The 25,358-nt window shown below is 58.6% G+C and overlaps 3 protein-coding genes across 4 annotated transcripts in view; 1 reads left to right on the top strand and 2 right to left on the bottom strand.

The window, feature by feature from the left end:
- MACROD1 (mono-ADP ribosylhydrolase 1) overlaps window positions 1–7,007 on the top strand; it is a 153,775-nt gene extending 146,768 nt beyond the window's left edge. The window contains exons 5-11 of one of the 2 annotated variants that reach the window (XM_055415668.2): window positions 4,909–5,025; window positions 5,705–5,826; window positions 5,938–5,968; window positions 6,083–6,156; window positions 6,517–6,598; window positions 6,688–6,716; window positions 6,870–7,007. In XM_055415668.2, coding sequence (XP_055271643.1) covers window positions 4,909–5,025; window positions 5,705–5,826; window positions 5,938–5,968; window positions 6,083–6,156; window positions 6,517–6,598; window positions 6,688–6,692 — 431 coding nt within the window. In that variant the 3' untranslated portion in view covers window positions 6,693–6,716; window positions 6,870–7,007. The remainder of the gene's footprint in view (window positions 1–4,908; window positions 5,026–5,704; window positions 5,827–5,937; window positions 5,969–6,082; window positions 6,157–6,516; window positions 6,599–6,687; window positions 6,717–6,869) is intronic. The other variant, XM_055415667.2, reaches the window with a different exon arrangement.
- An 863-nt stretch (window positions 7,008–7,870) lies between these two features.
- Window positions 7,871–15,295, bottom strand: OTUB1 (OTU deubiquitinase, ubiquitin aldehyde binding 1). Its single transcript, XM_055415669.2, has 7 exons — window positions 15,179–15,295; window positions 13,319–13,380; window positions 12,972–13,070; window positions 8,875–8,993; window positions 8,624–8,708; window positions 8,323–8,517; window positions 7,871–8,212 (listed from the first exon to the last, which is right to left on the bottom strand). Exons 1-7 carry the CDS (start codon window positions 15,240–15,242, stop codon window positions 8,015–8,017), a joined length of 822 nt encoding a protein of 273 aa, XP_055271644.1. The 5' UTR covers window positions 15,243–15,295; the 3' UTR covers window positions 7,871–8,014.
- Window positions 15,296–20,865: 5,570 nt separating this feature from the next.
- Window positions 20,866–22,655, bottom strand: COX8A (cytochrome c oxidase subunit 8A). Its single transcript, XM_088832289.1, has 2 exons — window positions 22,455–22,655; window positions 20,866–21,193 (listed from the first exon to the last, which is right to left on the bottom strand). Exons 1-2 carry the CDS (start codon window positions 22,566–22,568, stop codon window positions 21,098–21,100), a joined length of 210 nt encoding a protein of 69 aa, XP_088688415.1. The 5' UTR covers window positions 22,569–22,655; the 3' UTR covers window positions 20,866–21,097.
- Window positions 22,656–25,358: the final 2,703 nt, after the last annotated feature.

Below are 25,358 nucleotides of genomic sequence, written 5' to 3' on the forward strand. Positions count from 1 at the left end.
AGAGGTGGGGCCCAGGGCAACACTCGGAGCATCTGCTATCCTGGAACTGAGACTTCGGACGCATCAGTAGATCATCCTGGCTACCTCAGACCTCCCCGCAAATTTTCTGAGGCTCAGAGAGGCTAAGTGACTAGCCCAAAGCAAGCTTGTGGGCAAGATTTCTGGGAAGAGAAATGCCAGAAAGAGGCGAGCAGGGGGCCAGACCCACAGGACGTGGGAGGGGGTGGAGAAGATTGGGGAGGCAGAGGGGCAGGCCCAGGGCCAGCCAGGGTCCCCTGCCCTCTGTCAGGGCACAGCTGCCCTCCTCTCCCCCAGGCCGCAGCCCTCCTTGTGTTCCTGTAAATAATTAATTAGCCCCTGCTTGCTTGTTTGTTTAGCATGAGGAATGCTCCCCCACTGAGATGCATTTATTGCTGAATAAATTTAAATATCTAATCTTCCCTTCATGAATATTACAGCACCCTAAATAGCGGCCAACATATCCTAAACGCCTTGGCAAATGGCCCCCACGGGAGCCTGCCTGCTTCGCCGCCACTGGCTCCGCGGAGGCCTGGCTCCAGCCCCTGCTCTCTTTGGACCCCCTGCTGGCCCTGGCCTTGCTAGGAAGGCGCTGAGTCTGAGCTGATGCTCCTGAAGGCTGAGAACAGGGCTTTGGAGGCCGCACTGATGGCAGGAGGCTGGGGTGGGCTTCCAGGCAGGGGCGGCAGGGCTTCTCTGGGGGACATTCCTGGACCCGGGCGGAGAGTCAGGGCTGGAACAGAAAAGGGACAGACGGGGCGCCCAGACAGCAGCGTCTGAGGAGATGGGGAAGGAGGCAGAAGAGATCCGAGAGGCAGGAGGATGGGAAGAGCAGGTCTCCAAGGCCGCCCTGCTGGGCTGGATGCAGACAGCCAGCGGTCAGCCTGTGGGTGCAGCTGAACGGTCTGCAAGGGGAGAGCCCCCTGACCACTCAGCAACCAGAGGTTCCCCGAGCAGCCCCTCTGTTGGGAGGGGGATGGGGAGAGACGGGGAGGAGCCAGGAGCCAGGCTGCTGGGGGCTGGCAGAGGAGACTGCAGCCGCAGACAGGACACCTTCCTGAAGCGTTTGAGTGAGGAGGGCAAACAGCAGCCAGCCAGCGTGGAAGGGCGGCTCGGGGTAGGAGCAGTGAGGACAGGTCCTGTGGGGTTCTCGAGGAAGCAGAGCTGTCCAGCTGTGGGACCTTGGGCAAGTCTCTCACCCTCTCTGGGCCTCCATGTCATCTTTGCTAAAGCAGGAAAAGCAACAGCACAGCCAGGCTGTGAGGCTAATATGATGGCGGATGTATACGGCTCAGCGCCTTGCTCACTAAGAGGCTGAAATTAAGGAGCCGTATCTGGGAGCTGGGGCTTCCCTGGTGGCTCCGTGGTAGAGTCTGCCTGTCAATGCAGGAGTGCAGGTCCGACCCCTGCGTCAGGAAGATCCCCTGGAGGAGGACATGGCAACCACTCCAGGATTCTTGCCTGGAAATTCCCATGGACAGAGCAGCCTGGTGAGCCATAGTCCGTGGGGTCATGAAAGAGTCAGACACGACTTAGTGACTAAAGAAAAACAGCAATAAAAATCTGAGCGCTTAAACTGGAGGAGTGAGGAGGCTGCGGAGGGAGGTGGCGCGGGCCTCAGGGCCATCTTCGCGCAGGGGAAGGGTTCCGCCTGGACTAGTGGAGAGGTATCTGAGGAAGGCCCTATCGCCCACGTGGGCTCAGTCTCCGCAGCAGAGACCCCAGGTTTTCTGCTGTCTTGAAGTGGGGCGGAGTCAAGTAGGAGGTTTGGGGAATGTGGCTGAGGGCACCAGGATGGGTTCTAAGGGTCAGTTGGTATGAACTGGGGACACCTCCCTACCAGGCAGGCCCGAGGCCCAGCTGCCACACTGTCCTAGTAACAGCCAACGATAGTCAGGTAGGGAGTGGGGAGGAAGGGATGGGACCCCCGGAAGCCTCCTGCTTCCAGTCTCCAGGGCTCAGCTTAGACCTACCTAAGAGCCGGGGCAGGGCCTGGGGGTTGGAGCCAGGGGAGGTGCGGGTCATGGTGGGAGGCGTGGGAAGGGGCAGTCCTTTGGCCTGCAGCTAAGGCCAGTGGGGCTGAGGGCCTCCTCAGGGACGGGAGAGCCACAGGCCTGCCCTGTGGTTGGGGAAGGGGGACAGGAGGGGCCAGGCTGGCTCTGGCTTGGGGGGTGGGTGGGCAAGGGGGGAACCTCGAGTCTGTCCCTCATCTCTGCTTTGGGTGAACAGCTCGCTGGATGCTGTCACGGGAGTCATGTGGCCCCGGCCCTGTTCTGGATGCTGCAGGGGGTGGGGGGACTCCAGTCCAAGGGCTCTGCCGGCGCCAGTTCCTCCCGCCTCCTCCCACCTCATGCCCCCAGGTCAGCCCCAAAGGCCTGGCTGCAGGCATGTCCACTTCTGCAGGAAACATTAAGTCCCTGAAACAGATCTCGCTGAGCTCCGCTTCCGCACAGCCCCCCACTGCGGGCCAAGGTCGCCAGCAGGGTGGACAGCACTGAGAGATGGCAGGCAACCTGGTGCCAAGTGGATGAGACCACTGGGGCAGGGCCGGGAGGTCCCCAGGAGAGCTGGCTCAGGGAGGTCCCCAGGAGAGCTGGCTCAGGCAGGTCCCTGTGCTCACCCCATATGCCCTGGACACCGCCTCCCACCACACTCCCGGGTGTACACGGGTCGGGTACAGGCCCATACAGTCTCAGTGTCCTAGTAATAGCCAACACTTGAGAAGCCTTCACTCGTGCCAGGCACTGGCTGAAGCACATTACAGGAATTAATTTAATCTTGCTAATATTCCTATGAAGTGGGTACTTGTATTATCCCATTTTACAGATGGGGCAGTTGAGGTCCAGGGAGGTTAAGTGCCCTGGATCACACATCTGTGACTGGCAGAGCTGGTATTTGAGCCCAGTTTGCAGAGCTCCACAGCCCCCGCTGTTGTACATGGCGCTGGGTGGTTCCGTGATACCCCCCACCCAGAACAGACACACCGCAAGTAGAAAAGGTACACCCACTGTGCCACACCCCCCACTCTCCGCCCCCTCCCATTGGCTGCAGCTGCCTTCAGCCCTGCACATGAGAGGGGGTGGCAGGGGACCCAGTCCCAGATTCCCTCCCGGGGATCCCGCGGTTCCTCTACCCCTCACCCCCGCCCCCACTCCTAGGATGCCCGGGAAGTCACCTGGCGCCGTCTCCGGGTGAAGTCCCAGAATCAGGTTTAATTGGACTCACAGGCACCAAAGGAAACCGAGGCAAAGGGGCTGGTCCAGCTGCGGCTCTGGCCCCGAGCTCGGATTTTGAGGGTGGGGCTGTAATGAAGGAACTAGGCTTTGAGTTTGCGGTCTGTGGAATGGGGAAACGGTAGTATTTCCTGCTGCAGAGCATTGAGCTCAGTGTCCAAGAAGCCCCTGGCACAGGCCTAGGTGCAGTTGGAGCTGGGGACCTGCCGGAGGTGGGTGATATTCTTCTGGGGAATGGGGGTGGGTGGGGAGTGGTCACTGCCCCAGTCTTTCTGATGAGGCAGAGGACGCTCTGGGAAGGGGAAAGGGTTTGCCAAGGTGCCGCAGCCAATGAGGGGCGAGTCTGGATTTGACTCTTCTCGAGGCTGACCCCGCCTCTCCCTCGGAGCCGCCGCAGCCTGGGGAGGTCAGGGAGAAGAAGCGTCTCTTCCACGCCTCCCGCCGCGCCCACGACGACTTGTTTATCTGGGTCCGAGTCCCCAGGGTCGCTAGTGAGGCCCTAGAGCCGCCCTCGGATAAACAAGGCCAGGCCCGGCACCAATTAAGCCGGATGCACTAACGAGGCGGCTCGTTAACGAGCTTGGGTGCGCGCCCGGAGACACCTGCGCGTCCCGGACCACCCTCCCGCGTGGCGCAGCAAGGAACTGGAAGACCTAGCTCAAGTCCCCCATCGGATCAGCCTCTTGTATCTAGGTGGCCTCAGTGTCTGCGTCTGTGAAGTGGGTCTTAAGAGTTTGTAAATGGCAACCTTAAGAATTTCCCTGATAGCTCAGTTGGTAAAGAATCCACCTGCAATGTAGGAGACCCCGGTTGGATTCCTGGTTTGGGAAGATCCCCTGGAGAAGGGACAGGATACCCACCCCAGTATTCTTGGACTTACCTTGTGGCTCAGATGGTAAAGAATCGCCCGCAATGCGGGAGACCTGGGTTCGATCCCTGGGCCGGGAAGATCCCCTGGAGAAGGGAAAGGCTACCCACTCCAGTGTTCTGACCTGGAGAAATCCATGGACTGCATAGTCCATGGGGTCGCAAAGAGTCAGACATGACTGAGCGACTTTCACTTTCCAGTATTCTTGCCTGGAGAATCCCATGGACAGAGAAGCCAGTCCACGGGGTCGCAGAAGTCAGACACGACTTAGCGACTAAACCACCAGCAAGAGTTTGTAAAGCGGGTCCGAGAGGGCCTCGCCTTGGGAGGTCGGCGTTCGGATCCCAGGCTCCTCCCGCGAAGGTGGAGACTGGCCGCGGGCCCCGCGGTCGGGAGGGCGGATGTTCCCCCTTGTCCGGCTCGGGCTGCGGGTCCTCTCGCTCGGACCCGCCTCCCGAGTCCCGGCGCCGCCTCTGACCGGGGAGACCCCAGCCCCGCCTGCGCCCCTGCCGCGCGCCCAGGAAACAGCAGGGCGGACGGGGCGCGCCCCCTGCCGGCGGGTCTGCGCCTCGGTTTTCCCAGCTGTGAACCAAGTGTGGGACGGGGGTGCGGGAAGAGGGTGGAGACGTGAGGGAGCGTCTGGAGGCCGCGGGAGAAAGGCTCGGGGCCGAGTGAGTCCCGGCACAGCCCAGGGATTGGAGTCTTCTCTCCGTGGGCCTAGGCCTTCTCTGTAAAACGGGCTCAGCGTGTGGCGGGGAGCCCCACAACTCACTACCCGGTTCCCTGCAGTGGACGGCTGCATCCACCGGGCCGCCGGACCCCTGCTCACCGACGAGTGCCGGACCCTGCAGAACTGCGAGACCGGCAAGGCCAAGATCACCTGCGGCTATCGTCTGCCGGCCAAGTGTGAGTCCCCGACACCCCCACCCCGTGGGGCGCAGACGGGGCGCCTTGTGTAATTAGTGTAACTCAGGATTAGGGGTGCACCCCCGACAGAATTGCTGGAGGCCTCCTCCGGGGGCACTTAAGTGCCAGGACCTGGCCCTCCTCGCAGATCCCAGGAAGCAGGTGTATGGAGGGCATGCGCAGAGGCTGGGAGCGGCCAGGACGAAGTGAGGGGAATAGCTAAGGAGGCAACAACGCCCGTTGTTTCAGCCGGGTCCAGACAGATGTGAGGACGGGCCTGCGTAGGCTGGCCTGTCTGTGCAGGTGTGAATTATGGGTGGGATCCCTACCTGGGGAAGATCAGAATTTGGGGAGGAGGGTGCTTGTTTCCTGTCCCCTCCAGGGCCCAGGGGCTTCCCTGGTGGCTCAGCTGGTTAAGAATGCGCCGGCAATGCGGGAAATCTGGGTTCGATTCCTGGGTTGGGAAGATCCCCTGGAGAAGGAAATGGCAACCCACCCCAGTGTCTTGCCTGGAGAATCCCATGCACAGAGGAGCCTGGTGGGCTACAGTCCATGGGGTCACAGAGTCGGACGCGACTTAGCAACTAAACCACCACCACCACCAGGGCCCAGGCCGGCAGGAGGGAAAGCTGAAGACCGCCGGGAGCTCCGGGCGGTCTGACCTCACCCCCTCCCACAGATGTCATCCACACGGTGGGACCCATCGCCCACGGAGAGCCGAGCGCCAGCCAGGCTGCCGAGCTCCGCAGCTGCTACCTGAGCAGCCTCGACCTGCTGCTGGAGCACCGGCTCCGCTCGGCGGTGAGGGGCGGCGACCGGGGGAGGTGGGGGCAGGGCAGGGGGCGGCCTGGCGGGCGGCGGAACCAAGGATGGCGCTGTCCCCAACCCCTTCTCTCTACCCCTCACCCCTAGGCGTTCCCCTGCATCTCCACTGGGGTGTTCGGTGAGTGGGGTCTAGAAGAGGAAGGGCGCAGACGGGCGGTGCGCGGGCCGGGACGCCGGGAGGGGCCGGAGTGGGCGGGGCTCGAGGCTCACTGGGCCGCCGGCCGGTCCGCAGGCTACCCCAACGAGGCGGCGGCCGAGGTGGTGCTGACCGCCCTGCGCGAGTGGCTGGAGCAGCACAAGGATAAGGTGAGGCCCGGGTCCAGCCGAAGGGAGCGGCCGGAGGGGGGCAGCGCGGGTGACCAGCCCCACCCGCCACCGCCAGGGGTGTGCAGAGCGCGGGCTCTGGCCTCGCGCTTGCTCTCTGTGTCCTCTTTCACACGGGGCCCGTTTTCCTCCCATGCAGCCAGGGCACAGGGCGCTTCGAGAAAGGGGTAGCGGGGTGCACACAATGCCACAAGCCCCTTCTGTAGCCCAAGCTCTAAACCCAGGTTGAAGAGCGCCCCAAGGACAGGGCAGGGGAAAGCCCACAGGGGCGAGGGTGGGGGTTAAGACCCAGGAGCCGGGGAGCCGGCCGCTTCCGCCCAGGCTGAACAGGCCCTGACGCAGGTGGACCGGCTGATCATCTGCGTGTTCCTGGAGAAGGACGAGAACATCTACCGAGAACGCCTCCCCTACTACTTCCCGGTTGGTAGGTGCCCCCTAACCCCCACCGCACCCCTGCCAGCCCGTCCCGCCCCGTCCCCCCAGGACAGGCTCTCACTGTCCTCTGCCTTCCAGCATGACGCTGCCCACCCTGACCAGGACTGGTAAGCAGGGCCTGGCCCTTCATGTGGCTGCCCACTAACCTCGTGCCCACTAACACCTGCTCACCCCCACACAGGGAAGGAAGCCAGGGAGGCAGCCTGGGAGGCCGGGGCAGCCCACGGGCCACTGCTCTGACCTCTCGTCTTTGCCTGCAGACTCCCCTGGGCCTGCCGGACCACGCTCCCAGCTCTAAGAAGTTTCTGAAGCCTGCAATGGGGCCTGGCGGGGCCACCCTATTCTTTCCCTACACCCCTCGCCCCATCAAGAGCCTAATAAAGACCACTACTGCTGCAGCTCCAATTGTCCCAGCTCTGCTGGGGGTGAGGGAGGGAGCCCAGGTGTGTACAGCTGCTTTGGCATCAAGGGGCTGGCGAGAGCTCTCAGTGAGCCAGGCAGGGGGAGGCACGAGGTTGACAGCAGAGGTGGGCAGCAGCACATCACATTTATTGAGGGCCTGCCCCCAAGAAGCTCACAGCCTGGGGGCTGAGACCCCACATGTGCCAGGGAGGGGGCGAGGGTGAGAGACGAGGTGAAGGCAGAAAAGCAATGCAGACACCGTGGCCCAAGCAATGGGGGTGCAAAGCAGGCACAGGCAGGGGGCCGAGGGGAGCAGAGCGGGGAGAACGGTGGCCTGCAGAGCCCCGCTCGACCTGAGGCTAGACCTGGGGGCAGGGGACCAGCACAGGCTGGAGGGCTGCCCCTCCCCCTCCTGGCTGGCACCACCTGGGGTGCCCTGGGGCACCCCCGCGCCTCCCCCGGCCCTGAGCCAGGCTGCAGCATCATGCAGTCCCTTTCCACCCAGGACTCCACCACGCAGAGCCCTGATTGAGGGCAGGTGGCCGGGGCTCCGGCCAGACAGCAGGGTGGGGGCAGGGCCCCGGAGGGAGCAGCTAGAAGCTTTGGTGCTCCTGGGTCCCCAGGGAAAGCCCTGGCCAGCTAAACAGGGAAGGGATGGCGGCCTGAAGGGAAGGAAGCAGAACCCCAATAACCAGGAAGGGTCCCCGAGAGGCCCAGACCCCTCAAAACTGCTCCTGGCGGGGAGGTTTGGGGGTGGACAGGTGAAAGGCCGAGAGGAACCCACCTGAGGGGAAGGGGGCAGCCAGACACAGAGCAGCCAGGTGGGCAGCAGCCGAGCAGGGACACGCACACACGCGGCTCACCACCAGCGTCCCCTTTAATAAAACACGGGAGGTCGTGTGACAGGGAAGGGGTGGGGAGTGAAGTATGACCATTTACAACCACAAAAAAAACCTCTGTACATGTCTAGCGCCTGGCAGAGGGGCGGGCGGGCCAGGCAGCCCTATTTGTAGAGGATGTCGTAGTGTCCAGGCCGGTAGAGCAGGTAGACCTTGGGCGCGGAGCCCTCAGGGAAGACGTGGGGGTTGGTGGTGCCGCCCTCGCCGCGGTCCATGTACTCCACCTGGATGGAGACGCGGAGCGCCTGCGCCAGCGCGATGATGTGGATGTGGTCGCTCTCCTTGCACATGGGCTCCACCTCCTGCAGCACAGGGCGGCTCAGGGGGGCGCTCAGGGCCCTCCCCCCCGGGCTCCCCCACAGGGCTCGAGAGAAAAGGGGCCCACGGCTGGGGAGCAGGGAGGGGGCAGCACCTGCTGGCAGAACTCCTTGACGGTCCGCCCCCCCTCGATGAAATGCTCGAAGAACTTGCTCTCGCGCTGCAGGTAGCCCGAGGTGAGCAGCCGCAGGTAGACCACCAGGTAGTCCGAGGTGCTCTGGTCGTTGAAGGAGGCCAGCAGGTCGGCCACGGAGGTCTGCTTCTCCACCTGCTCGATCAGGTCCATGAACTGCGCCCGAGGGGGACAGAGGGTGAGACAAGGGGGGAGACAGGTCACCACTGCCAGGCCACCACCCGCCACCCTGGCCGACCCCGCGGCGGGCAGCTGGGCTCACCGTGTTGTGGAAATCCTCAATTGTGAACTCAGTGAAGCCCTGGGACACCAGGTCCTCTTTGCTCTTGGCAGACACAGCCTTGAACCTGGGGACGGGTGGGAGAGGGTGGCATGGGCTCCCAGGCCAGCAGGCCAGGCCCAGCAGGGCCCAGACCATCACTGGGCCTTAGGGGAGACGCACCTCCCAGCCACCGACAGGGAGGAGGAAGCCCACGGAACCCCTCACGGAACCTCCCCCACGCGCCTCCTCACCGCTGCAACTCCTTGCTGTCATCCAGCAACGCCTCCAAGTGGGAGAATCCGAAAGCGCGATAGAAGCAGTTTCCATCAGGCCTGGTCTTGCGAATGTATGAGTACTTTTTGTGGAGGTCCTGCGGAGAGGCAGCCCCGACCCCACCCCGTGCCCATCAACATCTGGCGGAAACCAGGGCAGGCCAAGGAAATGCCCCCAACAGAGGTCACACCACAACAGCCTCCTGCCATCCTTGGCTGCTGACTCCGATAATGGGGGTCACTTAACAACCCGCTGCCGGGAGCCCCAGAGCCTCAGGAACATGAATTATAGACACATTGGTTGCATCAGTCACCAAAGTGGTCATCAGCCGCTAGGCCTGCCATGCATGCTGCTGAGCCTAAAGGGCTACTGTTTCATAAAACCAGGCAAGTGAATGGGTCCTTGACAGATGCAGCTTTTCCAGTGAATAGCCTTTCAAACCCTGAGAGCTCCAGGGCAAACAAGTTAGTGTACACGGCGCAGTGCCGCACTGGGGGCCCCCACGGCACAGTCCTGGGGCAGGAAACAGCCCCCCTCATCTCCATCTAATCCCTGCCCTGCCTGCTCACAAGTGCTGGTTCAATCTTTCCCAGTTTCCTCCCCAGCTCAATGGAGTTTCTCCTGTCTGTTCAATCTCCCCTCAGGAGTCGGGGCTCCGGCCCTCGGCACTGTCCGGCAGCCAGGCCTCACTCCCTGAGCCTGAGCACCCTCCCCTCCCCTTCCCCCTGACGCCTATCTCGCCTGCCTCCTCCACATACCTTAAGCCCCCAGCCAGTCATCTTCCCGATGACCGTGCTTCCTTTCTGAGGACTTCCACTAAGAAGCCATCACCCGCATGGCACCCTGGCCCCCGGGGCCTCACTCTCCAACCCTGGAAGGTCCAAGGCTGCTCCCAGAGCCATGTTCCCTTGGACTCAGGACACGATTCCTGAAGTCTGCCCTCCCCTCCCCATCGTCAGCTTCTCCCTCCGGACACTGGACCCACCGCCTGTAAACAAATGCTCTGCTCCCGTGAATTCCCTTGCAGCTACTGCCCCACCTCTCTGCTCTCCCGCAGGGCAGCACTGCTCCTGAAGCCGCCTGTGCCACTGTCTCCGTTTCTTTTCTGCTGGGAACGCAAGCCCAGCTGGCTTCTATTCTAGTGAAGGTCACAGACGCCCTCCTAAGTCCGGCAGTCAAACCCACTCCCCCCCAGACGGTTGCTGAGCAGCATTCCCCGGCACCCACAGGTGTGGTGTCACGAACCCCCTTCTTCCCTCCTCCCCCACCCTCCCCACGCCCTCCGACCTCACCGCTGCCCCTCCTCACCTACCCGTGGTGGTCACGGCCGCCACCCAACCACACACCCTTCCTCAAGACCCGTGTGTCACCTGCCAGAAGACAGTCACACCAGCGACCATCCACAGCCCCTGCTGCATGAACCTGTTCAGGCCTGGGGCAGCCCCGGTGTCTCCTGACCTCCTGGGATTTAAACAGTAATTCTTCATCCGCCCACTTCTCTCCCCTCAACTCAACTGCCTGGGCTGCACCGCCTCTACGCTGCCCAGCCAACAGGCGGCTTCTGCCCGCGTGGCCGTCCCCGCCTCTCTTCAGTTCCCCGCCTTTCAGCCGCGGAGTCAAACCCTCCCAGGCAGACGGAATCCGCCCTCACTGCCCCCGGCCACTGTGCCCGAGAGTCAGTCTCCCCTGACATGGGCTGCGCCGCTGCCCCCTCCAACTCCATCTAGGGCCGGTTTCATCGCAGAAGCTTCCACACGGGTCTCCCTGCCTGCACCTCACTCACTGCTCAGTCTCTCCCCACCGCGGCACCAGTGACCACAGAAACCCATTAAACACGCGGCTCCCTCCGACTCCCTTCTCGGCTCCAAACCCGTGTCTCTGCTCCCGCCCGCCGGCCGCACCCCCCCCCCCCCCCCCCCCGCCCCGGCTCCGCCCGGATGGCCGCCCCGCCGTGCTCGCTGGCCTCTTTCAGTTCATCAGACATCACCTGAGGTAAAGCCACAAATCCCCGCCCCCAGCTCCTCGGCCAGCTTCACTCTTGACTGTGTCCACAGCACTCACCACCTCTGCCATGCATGTGAGCGGCCTTGACTTAACGGCTGTCTTTCCACTCTGAACTGCCATGGTGACTTGGCGGCTGTAGTCATCACTATTTCCAGAGCCTAAACTGCCTGGCCCCCAGTGTGTGCTCCTAAGTGTTCAAACGGGACAAAACGTGTACAAAGAGCCCCAATCCCTGCCACAACCAGACCTGCTCCGAGCACTGACCTCGTGCCAGGCCCATTATCCTCCCACGCTTCCCCCCAGGGTCCCCCTTCACAGAGGAGCCCTGCTGACTGCGCTCTGCCTCCTCCCAGGGAGCTAAGGTGGGCTCAGGCCCAGCCCAGGCGGGTGTCAGGCGCCGAGGCAGGCCTCTGTCCAGACAGCACACAGCTGACACTTGAACATCTGCCGACTGACTCAGGGGAAGAACCTGAGAGGCGTGGCCTGTCCACTTTACTAGGGTGGCCCCATGTGACAGGCAGGCCTTGAGCCCCGCCAGCCTACCACACGGAGAAGAGGAGGGACTCACCACCTCCCAGGCGCTGGGCTCTACACCTGACCACCGTCCTCTCCTGCAAGCCTCACGCCCAACCCATGAGACAGGCCTCTCCATGCAGAGCTGGCAGATCAAGAGGCCCCAAGAAGGCTAGTGTGCTGCCCAAGATCACAGAGGAGGGGGAAGCCGGGACTCAACATCAGGTCTGTCGGGCCCCAGAGCCAGGGCCTTCTTCTCTCCAGAGGCCTCCAGGGTAAACCATGAACACCCTGAGCAGGGGCAGAGGAGCCCACAGGCCACACGCAGCGGGCTCCGGCCTGCATGTGCACGGTCTGGCCCACACTCTTGAAATGTGAATCAGCTGCCAGCTGTCAGGAGTCTGGAGATTTTACAACAAAGTGATTTCTGGCTGGTCTCGGAAGCACTGATGGAGTTGTAGTGACAGGCACGGATGCTCCCATTCGCCCCATGAGGCTCCACCGCCTGCTACTGGCGGAGCTGGGCTGTGGTGCCACTGTTCACCGCCTGACCTGGCCACCTCCAGTCACCTGGGTTACCTGCCTGGCCCCTCAAATGGCTAAACCCAAAGGCCAGCCTTGCAGGTGGAAGATTCTAAGCAGCTCTGATCTTTGGGGGAGAAGGGGGATGAGTAGCATTTACTAAATCCTCAGGCTGTGCCCCGGAGAAGGCAATGGCACCCCACTCCAGTACTCTTTTGCCTGGAAAACCCCATGGACGGAGGAGCCTGGTGGGCTGCAGTCCATGGGGTCTCGAAGAGTCAGACATGACTAAGCGACTTCACTTTCACTTTTCCCTTCATGCATTGGAGAAGAAAATGGCAACCCACTCCAGTGTTCTTGCCTGGAGAATCCCAGGGACTGGGGAGCCTGGTGGGCTTCCGTCTATGGGGTCGCACAGAGTCGGACATGACTGAAGCGACTTAGCAGCAACAGCAGTAGGCTATGCCCAGGAGACACTGTGTACACACACTCACTGTCACATTTCAAACCCCCAGCTCACAGAGAAGGAAGTGAGTGGTTAAGGGACTTACCTCTGTTTCTAAGGGAGGCAGCAGGGCCTTGCACGAAGGTCCAGGGGCCCCTCTCCCCAGTGCTGCCTGCCTCTCCACGGAAGCAGAGGGCAGGACTGTGTCCCAGCCAGCACCCTCCCCTGCCCACCAGCCCCACCGTGAGCACTGAGAACACCGGCTCCCCACAGCCGGCAACAGGCCCCCCAGGCATCGTCTCCCGCGACCTCACAAGCACCCTTGCTTTCATCACCCCAATCTCACAGCTGAGGTCTCCACAGCTCTGAGACATCGAAGGAGCTGCTGAGGATACAGCTGCCACATGGCAGCGTCAGGATCTGAATCAAGGTCTTTTTGGTTCCAGACTCTGCCAACCTGTGAACCAGCGACCAGAGGGCTCCCCCACCATCCAACCCTCTGAGGCCAGGCCCAGCCAAGCGCAGGCCTAAAGCGGCCAGGTTCCTGCCCCTACCCGAGGGCTCCTTCTGCCCCCTCGGCCAGGCTCCCACCTTGATCTTCTGTTGATAGATGTTGTCATCCTCAGCATACTCTTTGTATAGGACAGAGAGCTCCAGCCGCTCCGAGACCAGCGGGTTCTGCACAGCAATCTGCGGGGTGGGGAATCCATCACGTTCTGACAGGTGAATGGAGTGACCCACACCTGTCAGCCCGAACATCTAGCTGAGAGTTGCTGGGCCAGTCACCCAGCGGCACAGGGACCACACATCCCCCCATAAAGGCATCTAGTACCAGCTTAGCCTGGGGAGGAGGGAGCTTCCACAGTAAAGACAAACAGAAGGCCTCAGTCCAACCAATGTATTCCCCCAAAGTGAGGCCACTGGCCACAGCCACTCACCTCTTGCTGAATTCGGTCCTGCTGAGCCATGATGGCTTCATCATAAGCAAGGCAGTTAACACCTGGGAGAAGGAAGACAGCCAAGGATGACAGTGGGCCCAGCTCTCCCCACTCCAGGAAGCTGGGCTGAGGACAAGAACGGGCCAGGAGCGCAGCCGTGCAATCTGGAAGCATGCGTCACGCCCTGCTCCACCCCAACTGTGGGATCTTGACAGAATCCTTCCCTTTCCTGGGCGTGAGTTTTCTCATCTTTAAAGGGAGGAGGCCAGGGACATCCCTGGAGGTCCAGCGGCTAAGGCTCCGAGCTCCCAATGCAAGGGGCCTGGGTTTGACCCCTGGTCTGGGAACTAGATCCCACACGCTATGGCACAACTGAGACCCAGCACAGCCAAATAAGTATAAATAAATGGTGGAAATAAAGTAAGCAGGCCAAGGTGACCGCCTCCCAAGGTACACTCTTCCGGCTCTAACAAGCCCTCTCCCCCTGCTTTCTAACATCACTTCCCAGCAGCCCAGGAAGGCCCCTGAGCCAGATGGGGTCTCTTGAGGAAAGACAGATGAGAAAGCAGAGTATCTTCGGCTAGATGAGAGCTTTACTCAATCACACCATTCCTCCGCCTGCCATCCTGGGTATTCCTAATGGTGCCCACTTTACAAAGAACAAAAACGCAGACAGGTGAAGTCATCTGCCCGAAGTCACAACGAGGAAGACCTGTGGTCAAACCCAGGTTTGTCTAATTGCAAAGCCTGGGCTCTTCGCCACAATAACTCCTCTGGCACCTCACTGCAGAGGCTCATCATCAGCTGTGAACAGAGACAGATACCACCACCTTCCCCCCTTCACTGTGATGCCGAGAGGAGGTGGTACCTTAAGAGGCGTTGTTCAACACTCTTCCCTGAGTTGGGCGGGTCCACCCTGTGGGCCCCATGCCAAGCAGCCACTGGTGAGGAGCCAGCAGACCTGAATCCTGGCTCTGGTTCTTTCTTAACTTACATGATCCTAAACAAGTCCCTCGGGGGGCGGGGGGTAGGGGTAGGGTCTAGGTCCCCAAAAGCTCAGTTTTTCAGTGTGCGCTTAGAAGGGGTGCTGTGTGCCAAATGACTTTTAAGGCCAATCCTTTTGATCTTGAGCAGCCCGGGGCCTCAGCTGGGCCTCCACCCGCCCCCTACACTGCACAGCAACTGGGCCATCCCTCCCAACCCTAGTGACCTCCTCAGTCCCGTGTCTAACTCAGGAGTGAAAAGAAGAGGGACCGTTTTGAGAGGTGCAACTCTTCAGGGGTCTAAGGAAACTATGCCGAGACAGGAAGCAAGGGGCTTCTACCGGAAACGAAGGGCGCTGCCCTCAGGGGCACACACCTGCGGCGGCTCACAGCCCCGGGCGGCCCGCAGCATCCCCAGCGGCCCGCCCAGCCCTTTGTGCTCCGCAGCCCGGCGTAATTCGACGCGCTCCCGAGCTCGGGCCGCTCTGGAGGAGGCGGACTAGACGGGGCCGGACTAGGCCCGGGCCTGACTGCCAGGTCCGGGGCGGGAGAGCCGGGGACCCGGGAGCCGGGCGCGCAGCGGGGAGGGGGCTGGGCGGGGGGTGGGGGCGGAGCGACCGAGGCCCCGCCCCAGGAGCGCGCGACCGGGAAGAGTCGCGGGCCGCGGCCCGCCCCGCTTTCTCTCCCGCCGCCCGTCCGGCCGGGGGTCGCGGCGGCGGCTCCTTCCATTGTGAGGGGGAGGGGAGGCGGCGGAGGCGGGGGAAGGGGCCCTCCGCTCGCTTCGCCGCCAGCCGCCCCAGCCCTGGTTTCCTCGGGAAATGGCCATCCGGCGTCGCCCCCGCTAGCCCAGGCCGGGCGGTTCTCCCCTGGTCGGTACCTTCGGAGTCGCTGCCAAGCGGCTCCTGCTTCTGCTGCTGCTGCTGAGGTTCCTCCGCCGCCATCTTTAAACAGCGCCGCACTGCCGACCGCTTCCGGGTTACTAGTTGGCCTCCCCCCGGAAGACAGCCCCTCCTCGAGGCCCCTCCTTGGTAACGCCCCTAGCAACGGGATCCCCTCGGGCGTAGTCCTCCGAGGGGCTCGCAGTCGCGTTCCGCAGCGGCGGAAGCCGGGGAAAGTGAGGGCGATCCCCGCCAGCCCTCCTCCCGCACACTTGCTCGGCTCCATCTTCCCAGGCTCCCAGTGTGCCAGGTGGTGATAAGAGCTTCCTGGGGCCACTTGAGTTTTCTTTTCACTGGAGTTTGAAACGCGGATTGTATTATTGAGATAAGCAGGAAAATGAAATTCAAATCACGGAAGGCAATTCCCGCTGCGGGCTCCAGAACTCAACACAGGCGAATGCAATGAGGATCACCTACCCGAAGAGACCGGGAATTCTGCTAATATCCGAGCTCTGGGAATTCACCGCCCCCCTCCACCGAGCCTCGGTTCCGAGCGGGCTTTGGTGTCCTGCTTCTGACCGAGAGACCATGTCCCTCGAGGTCGACCTAATTTTGGACTCCCTGCCCTTGTGGTTATGAGAAAATCAGAATTTTTTTTTTTTAAGATAGAAGTTGACAGCAATGAAAAACAGATTAGTGGTTCCCAAGGGTTGAGTAGGGGGCAGCAGGGAAGTGGATGTGGTTATAAAAATGAAACAGGAGAATTCTTCTGGAGATAGAAGTGTTATCTTGAATATATATGGATATCTTGGAATATGCTGTACTGTAGTTTCAAACGCAAGATGTTACCAGTGGGGGAAAGTGGATAAAGGATAGACAGGATCTTTTTGTGTAATCTGTGTTTCTCTGTAATCACCTGTAAATTATCTAAAAAGGAAACTTAAAAAGTGTCAAGGCCTTGGATGCTGCTGAAGATGCAGTTATTTAGAGAAGTCACCTTCAGGGCTACTGGTTTTTTGCCTTTCACTATGGAGGGCCTTTTCCATGATATGACAGTGGTCTTTTAGCACTTGAGGAGGCCGTGTCTGAGCCTCAATCAGATCCCTCCATTCGTGATAATACAGGTGCAGAATAGTATGAATATCTTCATGAGCTACATCCAGTCCTGGAGCAGGGAGAATTGGTGCCTGGGCTCACCACACTGCCCACAGTGGCTCTCTCACATCAACTCTACACATATTTCCTAGGTCACCAATCCTTGTGTTTGCTTCCAAATTCAAGGAAGCAAAGGGGCTACCCATTTGGATCCCATTCCTACCAAACTGGGCTTCTTGGGTGACACTAGTGGGAAAGAGCCTGCCTGAAATGCAGGAGATGCAGAGGCGCAGGTTCAATCCCTGAGTCGGGAAGATCCTCTGGAGGAGGAAATAGCAACCCCCTCCAGTATCCTTGCCTGGAGAATCCCATGGACGAGGAGCCTGGCAGGCTATCTATTGCCCATAGAGTCAGAGTCAGACATGACTAAAGCCACTGAGCACAACACACACACACACAGTACACCAGACTGTTCATTCCTTTTCCCGATTTTACCCACGCAATCTGGAACTGCCAATTAGATCTTCAGTTAGTAGCTTGTGCATGCCATGTTCAGTCGTATCCAACTTTGCGACCCTGTGGACTGTATCCTGCTAGGCTCCTCTGTCCGTGGGATTCTTCAGGCTAGGATACCGGAGTGGGTTGCCATTTTCTCCTCCAGGGGGTCTTTCTGACTCAGGGGTCAAACGCAAGTCTCCCGCATCTTCTCCACTGGCAGGTGGATCCTTTACTGCTGAGCCAGCAGGGAAGCCCTCAGTCAGTAGCACTGGTATTACCAAGTGGGGAGCGGCAGATGACAAAAGCATTGTTTCTGTTTTGGCTTTACAAAACTTTGAAAACAGACGTAAGACAACTCCACCTTTACCCCTACTCCTTTGACTAGGGAGTCGGGGGGGTGGGGAGCACACAAAGGGGAGCTGGATTGGGATTAATGTGGGCACAGAGAGTAGAGTTGCTCCGGAGGGTGAGAAGGAATCCCGTTTGTGGTCCAATGCTGGACTGCAGCCATGCTGCCAACGCCAGGTGAATGCCTCCCTCAACACAAGGGTCTGGTACTTAAAGAACAGATTTGCACCTCAATGTATGCAGGCTGTGTAGTTGAGGGGCTCTCCTGCCTGCTGCCCACCCTCCCCCTCTTGTCAGGCAGGGGGAAGCTTTGGCCCTGCTCTTTTCCATGTCAATTTGGTGATAACTAACTGTTCTCGTACCCTCATTCCATCTCTCCTGCTACTTTTTACCATTTTCGGGTTTTGATTCTCTATCCTGAAGCATCTAAAACCCAAAAGCATATTTGCCAGGAATCACCAGCTCCAGATGTTCACCTCTACCTTTCAGTCTACAAACCCAGAAATGAATGGTCCCACACTGCTGGTCCTGCCTGCTGAGGCCTATCATGGAACAGGCAGCACGGCTGCTTGGGTTTCGGCTGCTGTTGGAAACAGTCACAAGGGTGATGGGCAGCAGCCTGGGACTTTATGTTCCATAGACCCAACCTGGCATAGATGCCTCTTCACAGGCTCAGGATGTGTCCAGACAACGCATCCATGACCATAGCATCGCTCAGCTGGAGGGAGAAGAGACCCCATGCAGAACCCAGGACTCTGTGACCTCAGCCACAGATGAAGAGTTTTAGGACAGTACAGAGGCCCTAGGGAGCCACATGGCTTCCAGGCCCACCCAGTTCCTCAGGGAAGGGGGCCAGGCAACAGGATATGGCACGGGCCTTGGGAAAGCCGCAGTCCTCACAGAGGGCTCGTGGGCAGAAGAAAGCCTCAAGGTGGGAGGAAGACGAGGCCCCAGCGATCCTTTCCAAGACACGCTTAGGAGTCAGGCAGCTGCCCGGGTGAGAAGAGTAGGGCCATGCCCAGCCGGGAAATGGACCTCTGGAGATGCCACTGCGGGAATGTACAACCGTCCCCAGGCAGCCGGCTCCAAAATTACAGTCTGGCGAGGCTTTGATGGCGCAGCCAGGCTGATGAGGCTGAGCGGGGGCTGCGGGTAAGTTGCTACTTGTCTGCAGGGGTCACACCACCTAAGGCAGAAAGTGAGCAGAGGCAGAGGCTGCGTAGAGAGAGCGCCCCTACCCCCACCCTCTGACTCGCTCCACCCTTGCTTGTCCGGACACCTTCCTCCTCCAGATGTCTCACGTGGAGATTCAAGTCAAGTCTGCAGAGGATCCAGCCACACAGGACCAGGAGAAGGATCCATGGCTCCTTACTGCGGTTGTTAACTAGTCACCAGTTAGTGGTTTAGAACAACGCAGATGTTTAGTTTTGCAGTGTGAGAGGTCAGAGGTCTGGTATGGGTTTCGTCAGACTGAAATCAAGGTTATCTGCAGGCTGTGTTCCCTTCCAGGGGTTCTGAGGGAGAATCTGCTTCCCACTCACGCAGGCTGTCAGCAGGATTCAGTGCCTTGCAGCTCTGGGTCTGAGGTCCTGTGTCCCTGCTGGCTGTAAACTGAGAACTCTTACCAGCTTCTAGAGGCCACTGTGTTCCTTGGAACACAGCCCACTTTCTCCATCTACAAAGCCCCAAGGAGGCAGAGTCCGCAGGGGCGTCTCTGCCTCCCCTGTCCATCTGAAGGACCCGTGTGACTACACTCAGCCTACGGGGTAAACCCCCCTTCAGCATGCCTGATTTTCACCACACTTTTGCCATGACGGTAACATAGTCACAAGGGTGCAGGGATTAGGGCATGGACATTTTGGGGAGGACGTTTTCCTTCCTGCCGCATCACCACCTTCACTTCAGTCATGAAAACCGAGACCCTGAGAGGCTGAATGGCTTGGTCAAGGTCATACAGTAAGCAGCCAAGCCAGGTCTCAAACCCAGGCCTCCTGACGCCCGGCCCACTATGCTTGATGTTATATTCTCTGCCATGACTGCAACCTTCCCTCCACCCCACCCCACTCGCTGTGTGCACACCAGGACAGACACCCACCCTCTAGAGTCAGGATCCGACAGAGATCTACAGACACAGAAAATGCTGTTTGGGGGCACAGGGAGCCTTGCTTTCGCTACATAGAATGGCCCCTGGGCCTCTGACTTGGTTAGCGGTAAGCGAGGGACACAGACGGTGACCAGATTTAAGGCCCAGGGGTTACACTGAGGGCAAGGGGAAGAAGGGATCCAAGCATGACAGCTCACATCCTAAACTCTCCGATCCACCCCCAAGTCCACGACCCTGCCAATCAGCTCACTGCTGCGCCCAGCAGGTGCAGGAGCACAAGGGCAGGAAGGGCTGTTGGGCTTCCTAAGGGCTTTCTCAGATCAGGGTCCTGAAGATCCGGCCTGTAACCACTGGCTTCCCTTCAGTCTGAGGAGCGGTTCAAAACTCACAGCTTTGGGCCTTAGGCCTCCTGGGCCACGGGGACCACTGTGTCCCTTGGGGATCCAGCAGCACAAAAACGAGGGACACCTAAATCCAACCCTTGGCAGGGCAGTGGAGCACCGCAGACTCCCAGCCTAATCTGTGCCCACAGCAACCAGGCATCACTGGACACCATGCAAAGCCAGGGAAGACTAATAAGGGAGGGTGAGCGGGGTCCCCTTGCAGCGCCTGTCAACAGAAACCAGGAAACGAGCCCTGAGAAGGGGCTGTCGAGATGCGTGTTCTGACACCCAGGGCCTAAAGCACCCACAGCTCCTCAGCTTTCACCTGGCATCTCTGCCCACCATTCAGCAGCTCCACAGGGGACACTGAGCCTGTGTCTGCTCAGAAATCATTCACGTCACCTCAGCAAATAGAACTAAAGGGGTGGATCCAGCGGGTCACAGCCTTCCTTTCAGACTGGCAGGCAGAGTTCCAGCTCAGTGGGGCGCGTTTCACATACCTGTCCCAGCTAAGGAGATGCCCCCAGAAGAATCACGGAGGAAGGACCCTGGGAACGAATGGAGGAGCAGCAAACTCTCCAAGCCAAGGAGGGGAGGGTACACGGAGGCAGGCAGGGAGAACGAAGCCGGGCAGTGCATGACCATTTACAGATATGGTGCTAAAAGGGGCCCCAGGTTCACCTAACAACGCAAGATACTGTAACCTGGCCCCCCAGCACCCAGGCAGGGCAACGAGCAGCTGGGAAACAGCCGGAGCCCAGAGCCGAGTAGGGGCTTCCAGCCGCAGAGCTGGCCCCGCTGGGAGAAAGACGCTGAGACAGTCTCAGGCTTGGCACAACCAAGGGAGCGAGAGGGGGAGCAAGAAAGGCTGCCCGACCACAACGGGGTGGGTTTTCCACAGAAGTCGGAAACCTTCAAAGAAAGGAAAGCATGCAACATGCAACGGAAGCACCCCTCTCAGGCATCAAGGAGCAAGGCTGAGCACACATGACCTGCCACAGCAGAGCTGTGCGGCTGGCCAGGCCCTCTTCTCCACACCCCACCCAAAGCCATCCTCAGCTCAAGGACAGAGGCAGGAGCCCAGGCTGAAGGCATGGTGAGTTTCTGAAGTGCGGTTTATTAATCATTTTATTATTTTTTGGCCACACCGTGCAGCTTGCAGATCTTAGTTCTCCAACGAGGGATCGAACCCCCACCCCCACCCGCTATGAAAGCGCAGCGTCCTAACCACTGGAGCACCAGGGGATTCCCCTTGAAGCACGCTTTAAACAGACTTTATTGTTACAAGGGAGGCCCTACTGAGCAGGGCCTTATAAAGAGATACACGTGGTCCCAGGATGTCACCGTGGAGAAATCAAGACGTCATGATTGCAGAAGAGGTCACTGTAACAGAAGGACATGATCCAGGGGAGGCCGGCCGGGAATGCAGCAGACATGAGCAGGAAAGGCCGGGGTGGTCAGGTCTCGGGGGAGGGAGCGGACAGCGCCCATCACTCCCGCTTCTTGTAGCTCTCCAGGTGTGACAGGACCCAGCCGGAAGGCAGGAGGAAACACAGGAAACAGGAGGTGAGCCCAATGGCGACATCCTACAGAGAGCACAAGAGAAAAGGAACCCCCAGAGTAAGGCTTCCCTCAAGCTCCTCAGAGCCCGAGTAATCTTCCCAGACAGCAGAGAACCCTCTCCAGGAATCAAGGTTCAGGCTCCAGGGGAGGGCCACTCTAGGTCTTAAGGTAAAGGATCAGATATGGTGGCAGGGGTCAGCCCAGGTTACAAAGTTAAGGGAGAGGGACAAGGATCTAATCTTGCTTTGAAGCTGGCCTGTTTCGCAACAGGAACTTTGCACAGACCAGTAACTCCAAAATACACCTCTCCTTCCTTGTCTTAAAAACTTCTCCCTACCCAACTTTTGGGGCCAGAGCTAAGACTTTTTACAGCCACTTGAATATCCCCCAAAGCAGTTAAGGACACAGCACGACTTGGAGTCAGACTTCAGTTCAAATTCCTTCTGTGCCACTGGCGGTGTGACTTTTGACAAGTCAATTGCTGCTGTTGTTCAGGAGCCAAGTGTTGTCCGACCCTTCGCGACCCCACGGACAGTAGCCCGCCCGCCAGGCTTCCCTCCCCACCTCCTGGACTGTGCCCAAGTTCAAGTCCGCTGAATCGGTGTGCACCGCTCCTAAATTTCAGCTCTCTCAGCCAGGAAATGGAGATAACGGCCCTCTCTTGGCTCTCTCTCGGGATGACTGGCAGGGCTGAAGGAGACCTGTGCGGCACTCTTAGCACAGTGCCTGGCACACAGCAGGCACTCGGCTGCAGTTACAGTCACAATTATTTCCTCCACCGCCGCAGCGCTCTCTGGGCTCTTCTCCTAAATGGAAGCCCACTAACCTGGATTCTGAAGACTCGCATTCAAGGCCGAGAACTGCCACTGAGGCAAACGCGGAAAAGAGCCAAACAGGTGCAAGTCATTAAGGGCTAAACTCTCCCACGTTTCTGGGATTACTGAAGCCTGCGGGGGTCCTCCTCCCCACCCCCAGATAATTACTAACGACGACAGTGCTGACAGCCCGCAGGCATCTCCCAATGAGCTGATGTGTAAACAGGCTCAGAGCGGGGGGCTAAGGAAGCCTGCATAGCAAGGAAGCGACAGGGCAGCACTGACGTGGTCTGACCTGAGACCCTGGGGCAGACTGCCGCTCTCCAGGCGCCCAAACCAGCCCAGCTGCTCCCCTTTACGCTGTGAGCCGCGAGGTGCTGCGCTCCAGACTCGGCAGGCCCCCAACCTGCCGCGGGACCCTCAGTCCCACCTCCAGCATCTCCCATGCCCTTCCCGGCCCGCTGCTCACCATGGTCCCGAGCTGCTCCCGCGGCGGCTTGGAATGTATCTGGGCACGCGGCACTGGGAGCCGCCGGGCAGGGCCTGTCAGGCCTCTCAACAGCAGTGGAGTCAGCACAGACATGACAGCACGGAGTACACCGCAGGGAACGCGCAGAGGGAGTCCAAGGTCGCGAAATCAAAATGGCGACCCTGGCCGGAAGTTCCGGAGTGGTAGGGGCCTGGGAAAAAGAGCGACCCGGAAGTCCCTGGGAAGTGACGTAAGGAAACACCGCCCACCGCCCGTGTCAGTTTTTGGCGCTTTCCTCGAAACAGCCAATCGACGCCATCCTACCGCCGGTGGGCGGGGCACAGAGGGGCGTTTCTTTCAGGTATGCCCCGCCTCCAAAGCAGCCTATCTTCGTGAGTGACATCTGTAGCTACCCAATCACATAAGCCAGAAACCTAGGCGGCATTCTTGACTCCTCCCTCCATTCATACTCAAGTCTCTTTAGAAATTCCCTGTCCCCTCCAGGACTGTAATTTCTGGCACTAACCCGAGCAGAGCCTGTATCTGGTTCACTACTGTTTCCAAAGAGCTACTAACCTAACTGAACTCTCAGAGTTATCCTCTCCAATTCCAGTCTCCATGCAGTAGCAGCCAACCTTCCTCCCTTCTCTTGAAATATAAATCTAACCAAGCCATTTGTTACTTAGTCGCTAAATTGTGTACGACTCTTTTGCGACCCCATGTACTGTTATCTGCTAGGCTCCTCTGTCCATGGAATTTTTCAGGCAAGAATACTGGAGTAAGTTGCCATTTTCTTCTCCAGGGGATCTTCCCAACGCAGGGTTAAAACCTGCATCTCCTGCATTGCCTTGCATTGCAGGCTGATTCTTTACCACTGAGTCACCACCAGGGAAGTCCTTAACCAAGTCATATGTGTGCGTGCTCAGTTACTTAGTCGTTTTGGACTCTGTGACCCTATGGACTGTACCCTGCAAGGCTCCTCTGTCCATGAGATTCTCCAAGCAAGGTTACTAGAGTGGGTTGCCATTTCCTTCTCCAGGGGATCTTCCCAACCCAGGGATCAAACCCACATCTCTGTGTCTCCTACATTACCAGGCAGATTCTTTACCACTGAGCCACTTGGGAAGCCCTCCTAACCAAGACACACACCTAATTTAAAATCTTTGTGGCTCCTGATTGTATACTAAACAAAGTCTTAATTTCTGGATGTCACTTTCCACCCTCATCTGGAAGTATTCCCCACCCTTCTCCTTGCTCCCTGGTCCTCCCACCCCAAAGCCTTTTGCTTCTTTTTATCTTAGGTTCTACAGAACACTTTTTCAACACTTAACCTACCTAGCCTTCCTTTCTCACTCCAACTTCTACTTCTGAAACAGGAGGGAAGGTGGCAGAGCACCTTTAAAAGAATGACATAGCCAGGGGACATGACACAACCATTAGAACCAAATGGGTTCAATATTGTGGACAAGTCGACTTCCACTAGACTTTGAGTATACGCTCACTGTAACACATCAGCAAGCTAAATGGCACAACCACAGGTGCCATGACTGTTTCAAGGTAGACTATAAAGGTCAAAAAGCAGGTGTTAGTCCAGTTTCTGGAAATCCCCACCCCTTTCCCAAGAGACACAGGTTTGATCCCTAGGTCAGGAAGATCCCCTGGAGAAGAAAATGGCAATCCACTCCAGTATTCTTCCCAGGAAAATTCCATGGACAAGAGGAGCCTGGCAGGCTATAGTCCATGGGATTGTAAAGAGTCAGACACAACTGAGCACACACATACATACATCCCCAAAATAGCTGGAATACTCTTCCCACTCATTAGCCTATGAAATTACCCACTCCTATAATATGACAACCGCATCCCCTGGGGTCACCCTCTCCTTCTGAGATGGCCCACACTTTGTTTATGGAGTGTTTCTCTCTAAATAAATCCACTTCTTACTTATCACTTTGTTTCTTAATTCTTTCTGTGATGAGACATCAAGAACCTGAGCTTCATTAAACCCTGAAACTTGGTGTGTGATCTTAGTTACAAGACCATGGACTCAAGTCCCAGTCTGCATTTTGGCTGAGTTGGAGTCCCAACATGTGGGTCCAAGTCCCAATCTGTTGGGAGTCCCAGTTCACATGGTTTCACTTCCAGGCCTCCACTTATGGATACAGCTCACTTTAGTCAACAAATGTTTGCCAGCCTCTACTGTATTTCAGGAACTGTTCTAGACACACAGTGAACAGAGTAAAGAAAGACTCCCTTATCACAGAACTGACATTCCAGAGGCAGACAAAAGACAAACACTTGATGAGAAGTTATTGAGAGTGGCATGATGTGATAGGAAGTGGCAGGTGACCCTGCCACAGGAAGCCTTCCCTGGCGACCCCAGGCTGATGCCACTTCTGTGCCCAGCAGCCCCTGTGAGAGTACTGCCCACAGGAGTGGTCTTCGCCTCTAAGCTGGGGGCCATCTGAGGGCAGAGCCTGTATCTGGTTCACTCCTGTCTCCAAAGGGCCTGGCACACACTTAGAGAACATTTATGAACTGCAGCAGACTGAAGAGGAGAACAGGACGGGGGAAGGGCCGGTCACTGAGTTGGGCCTCATCTGTATAATCTCATTCCACCTTCACTACAGTGTTGCGAGGGAGGTGCTGTTATTATTTCACATGTTTTACAAGTGAGAAAATAAACCTGAAGAACTGGGTGACCTGCTCAAGTTCATAGAGCTCCAAGCCAGGATTCCAGGACAGGTCTCTCCATTCCAAAACCCATGTTTTTAAACCCACGAAAGCTGCTGTAAAAAAGAATTTCCAGAAGTTCCAGTTTTGATATTGGGGTCAATGGCATCAAAGACAGCAGCAGAGGATGGGGATGAAGTGAGGCGGCAAGAGGCAAAGCCTCAGCCCCAC

Source organism: Moschus berezovskii, chromosome 25, assembly GCF_049115385.1.
Source record: "Moschus berezovskii isolate FMDL1 chromosome 25, NW_MosBer_1.0, whole genome shotgun sequence".
Classification (NCBI taxonomy): Eukaryota; Metazoa; Chordata; class Mammalia; order Artiodactyla; family Moschidae; genus Moschus; species Moschus berezovskii.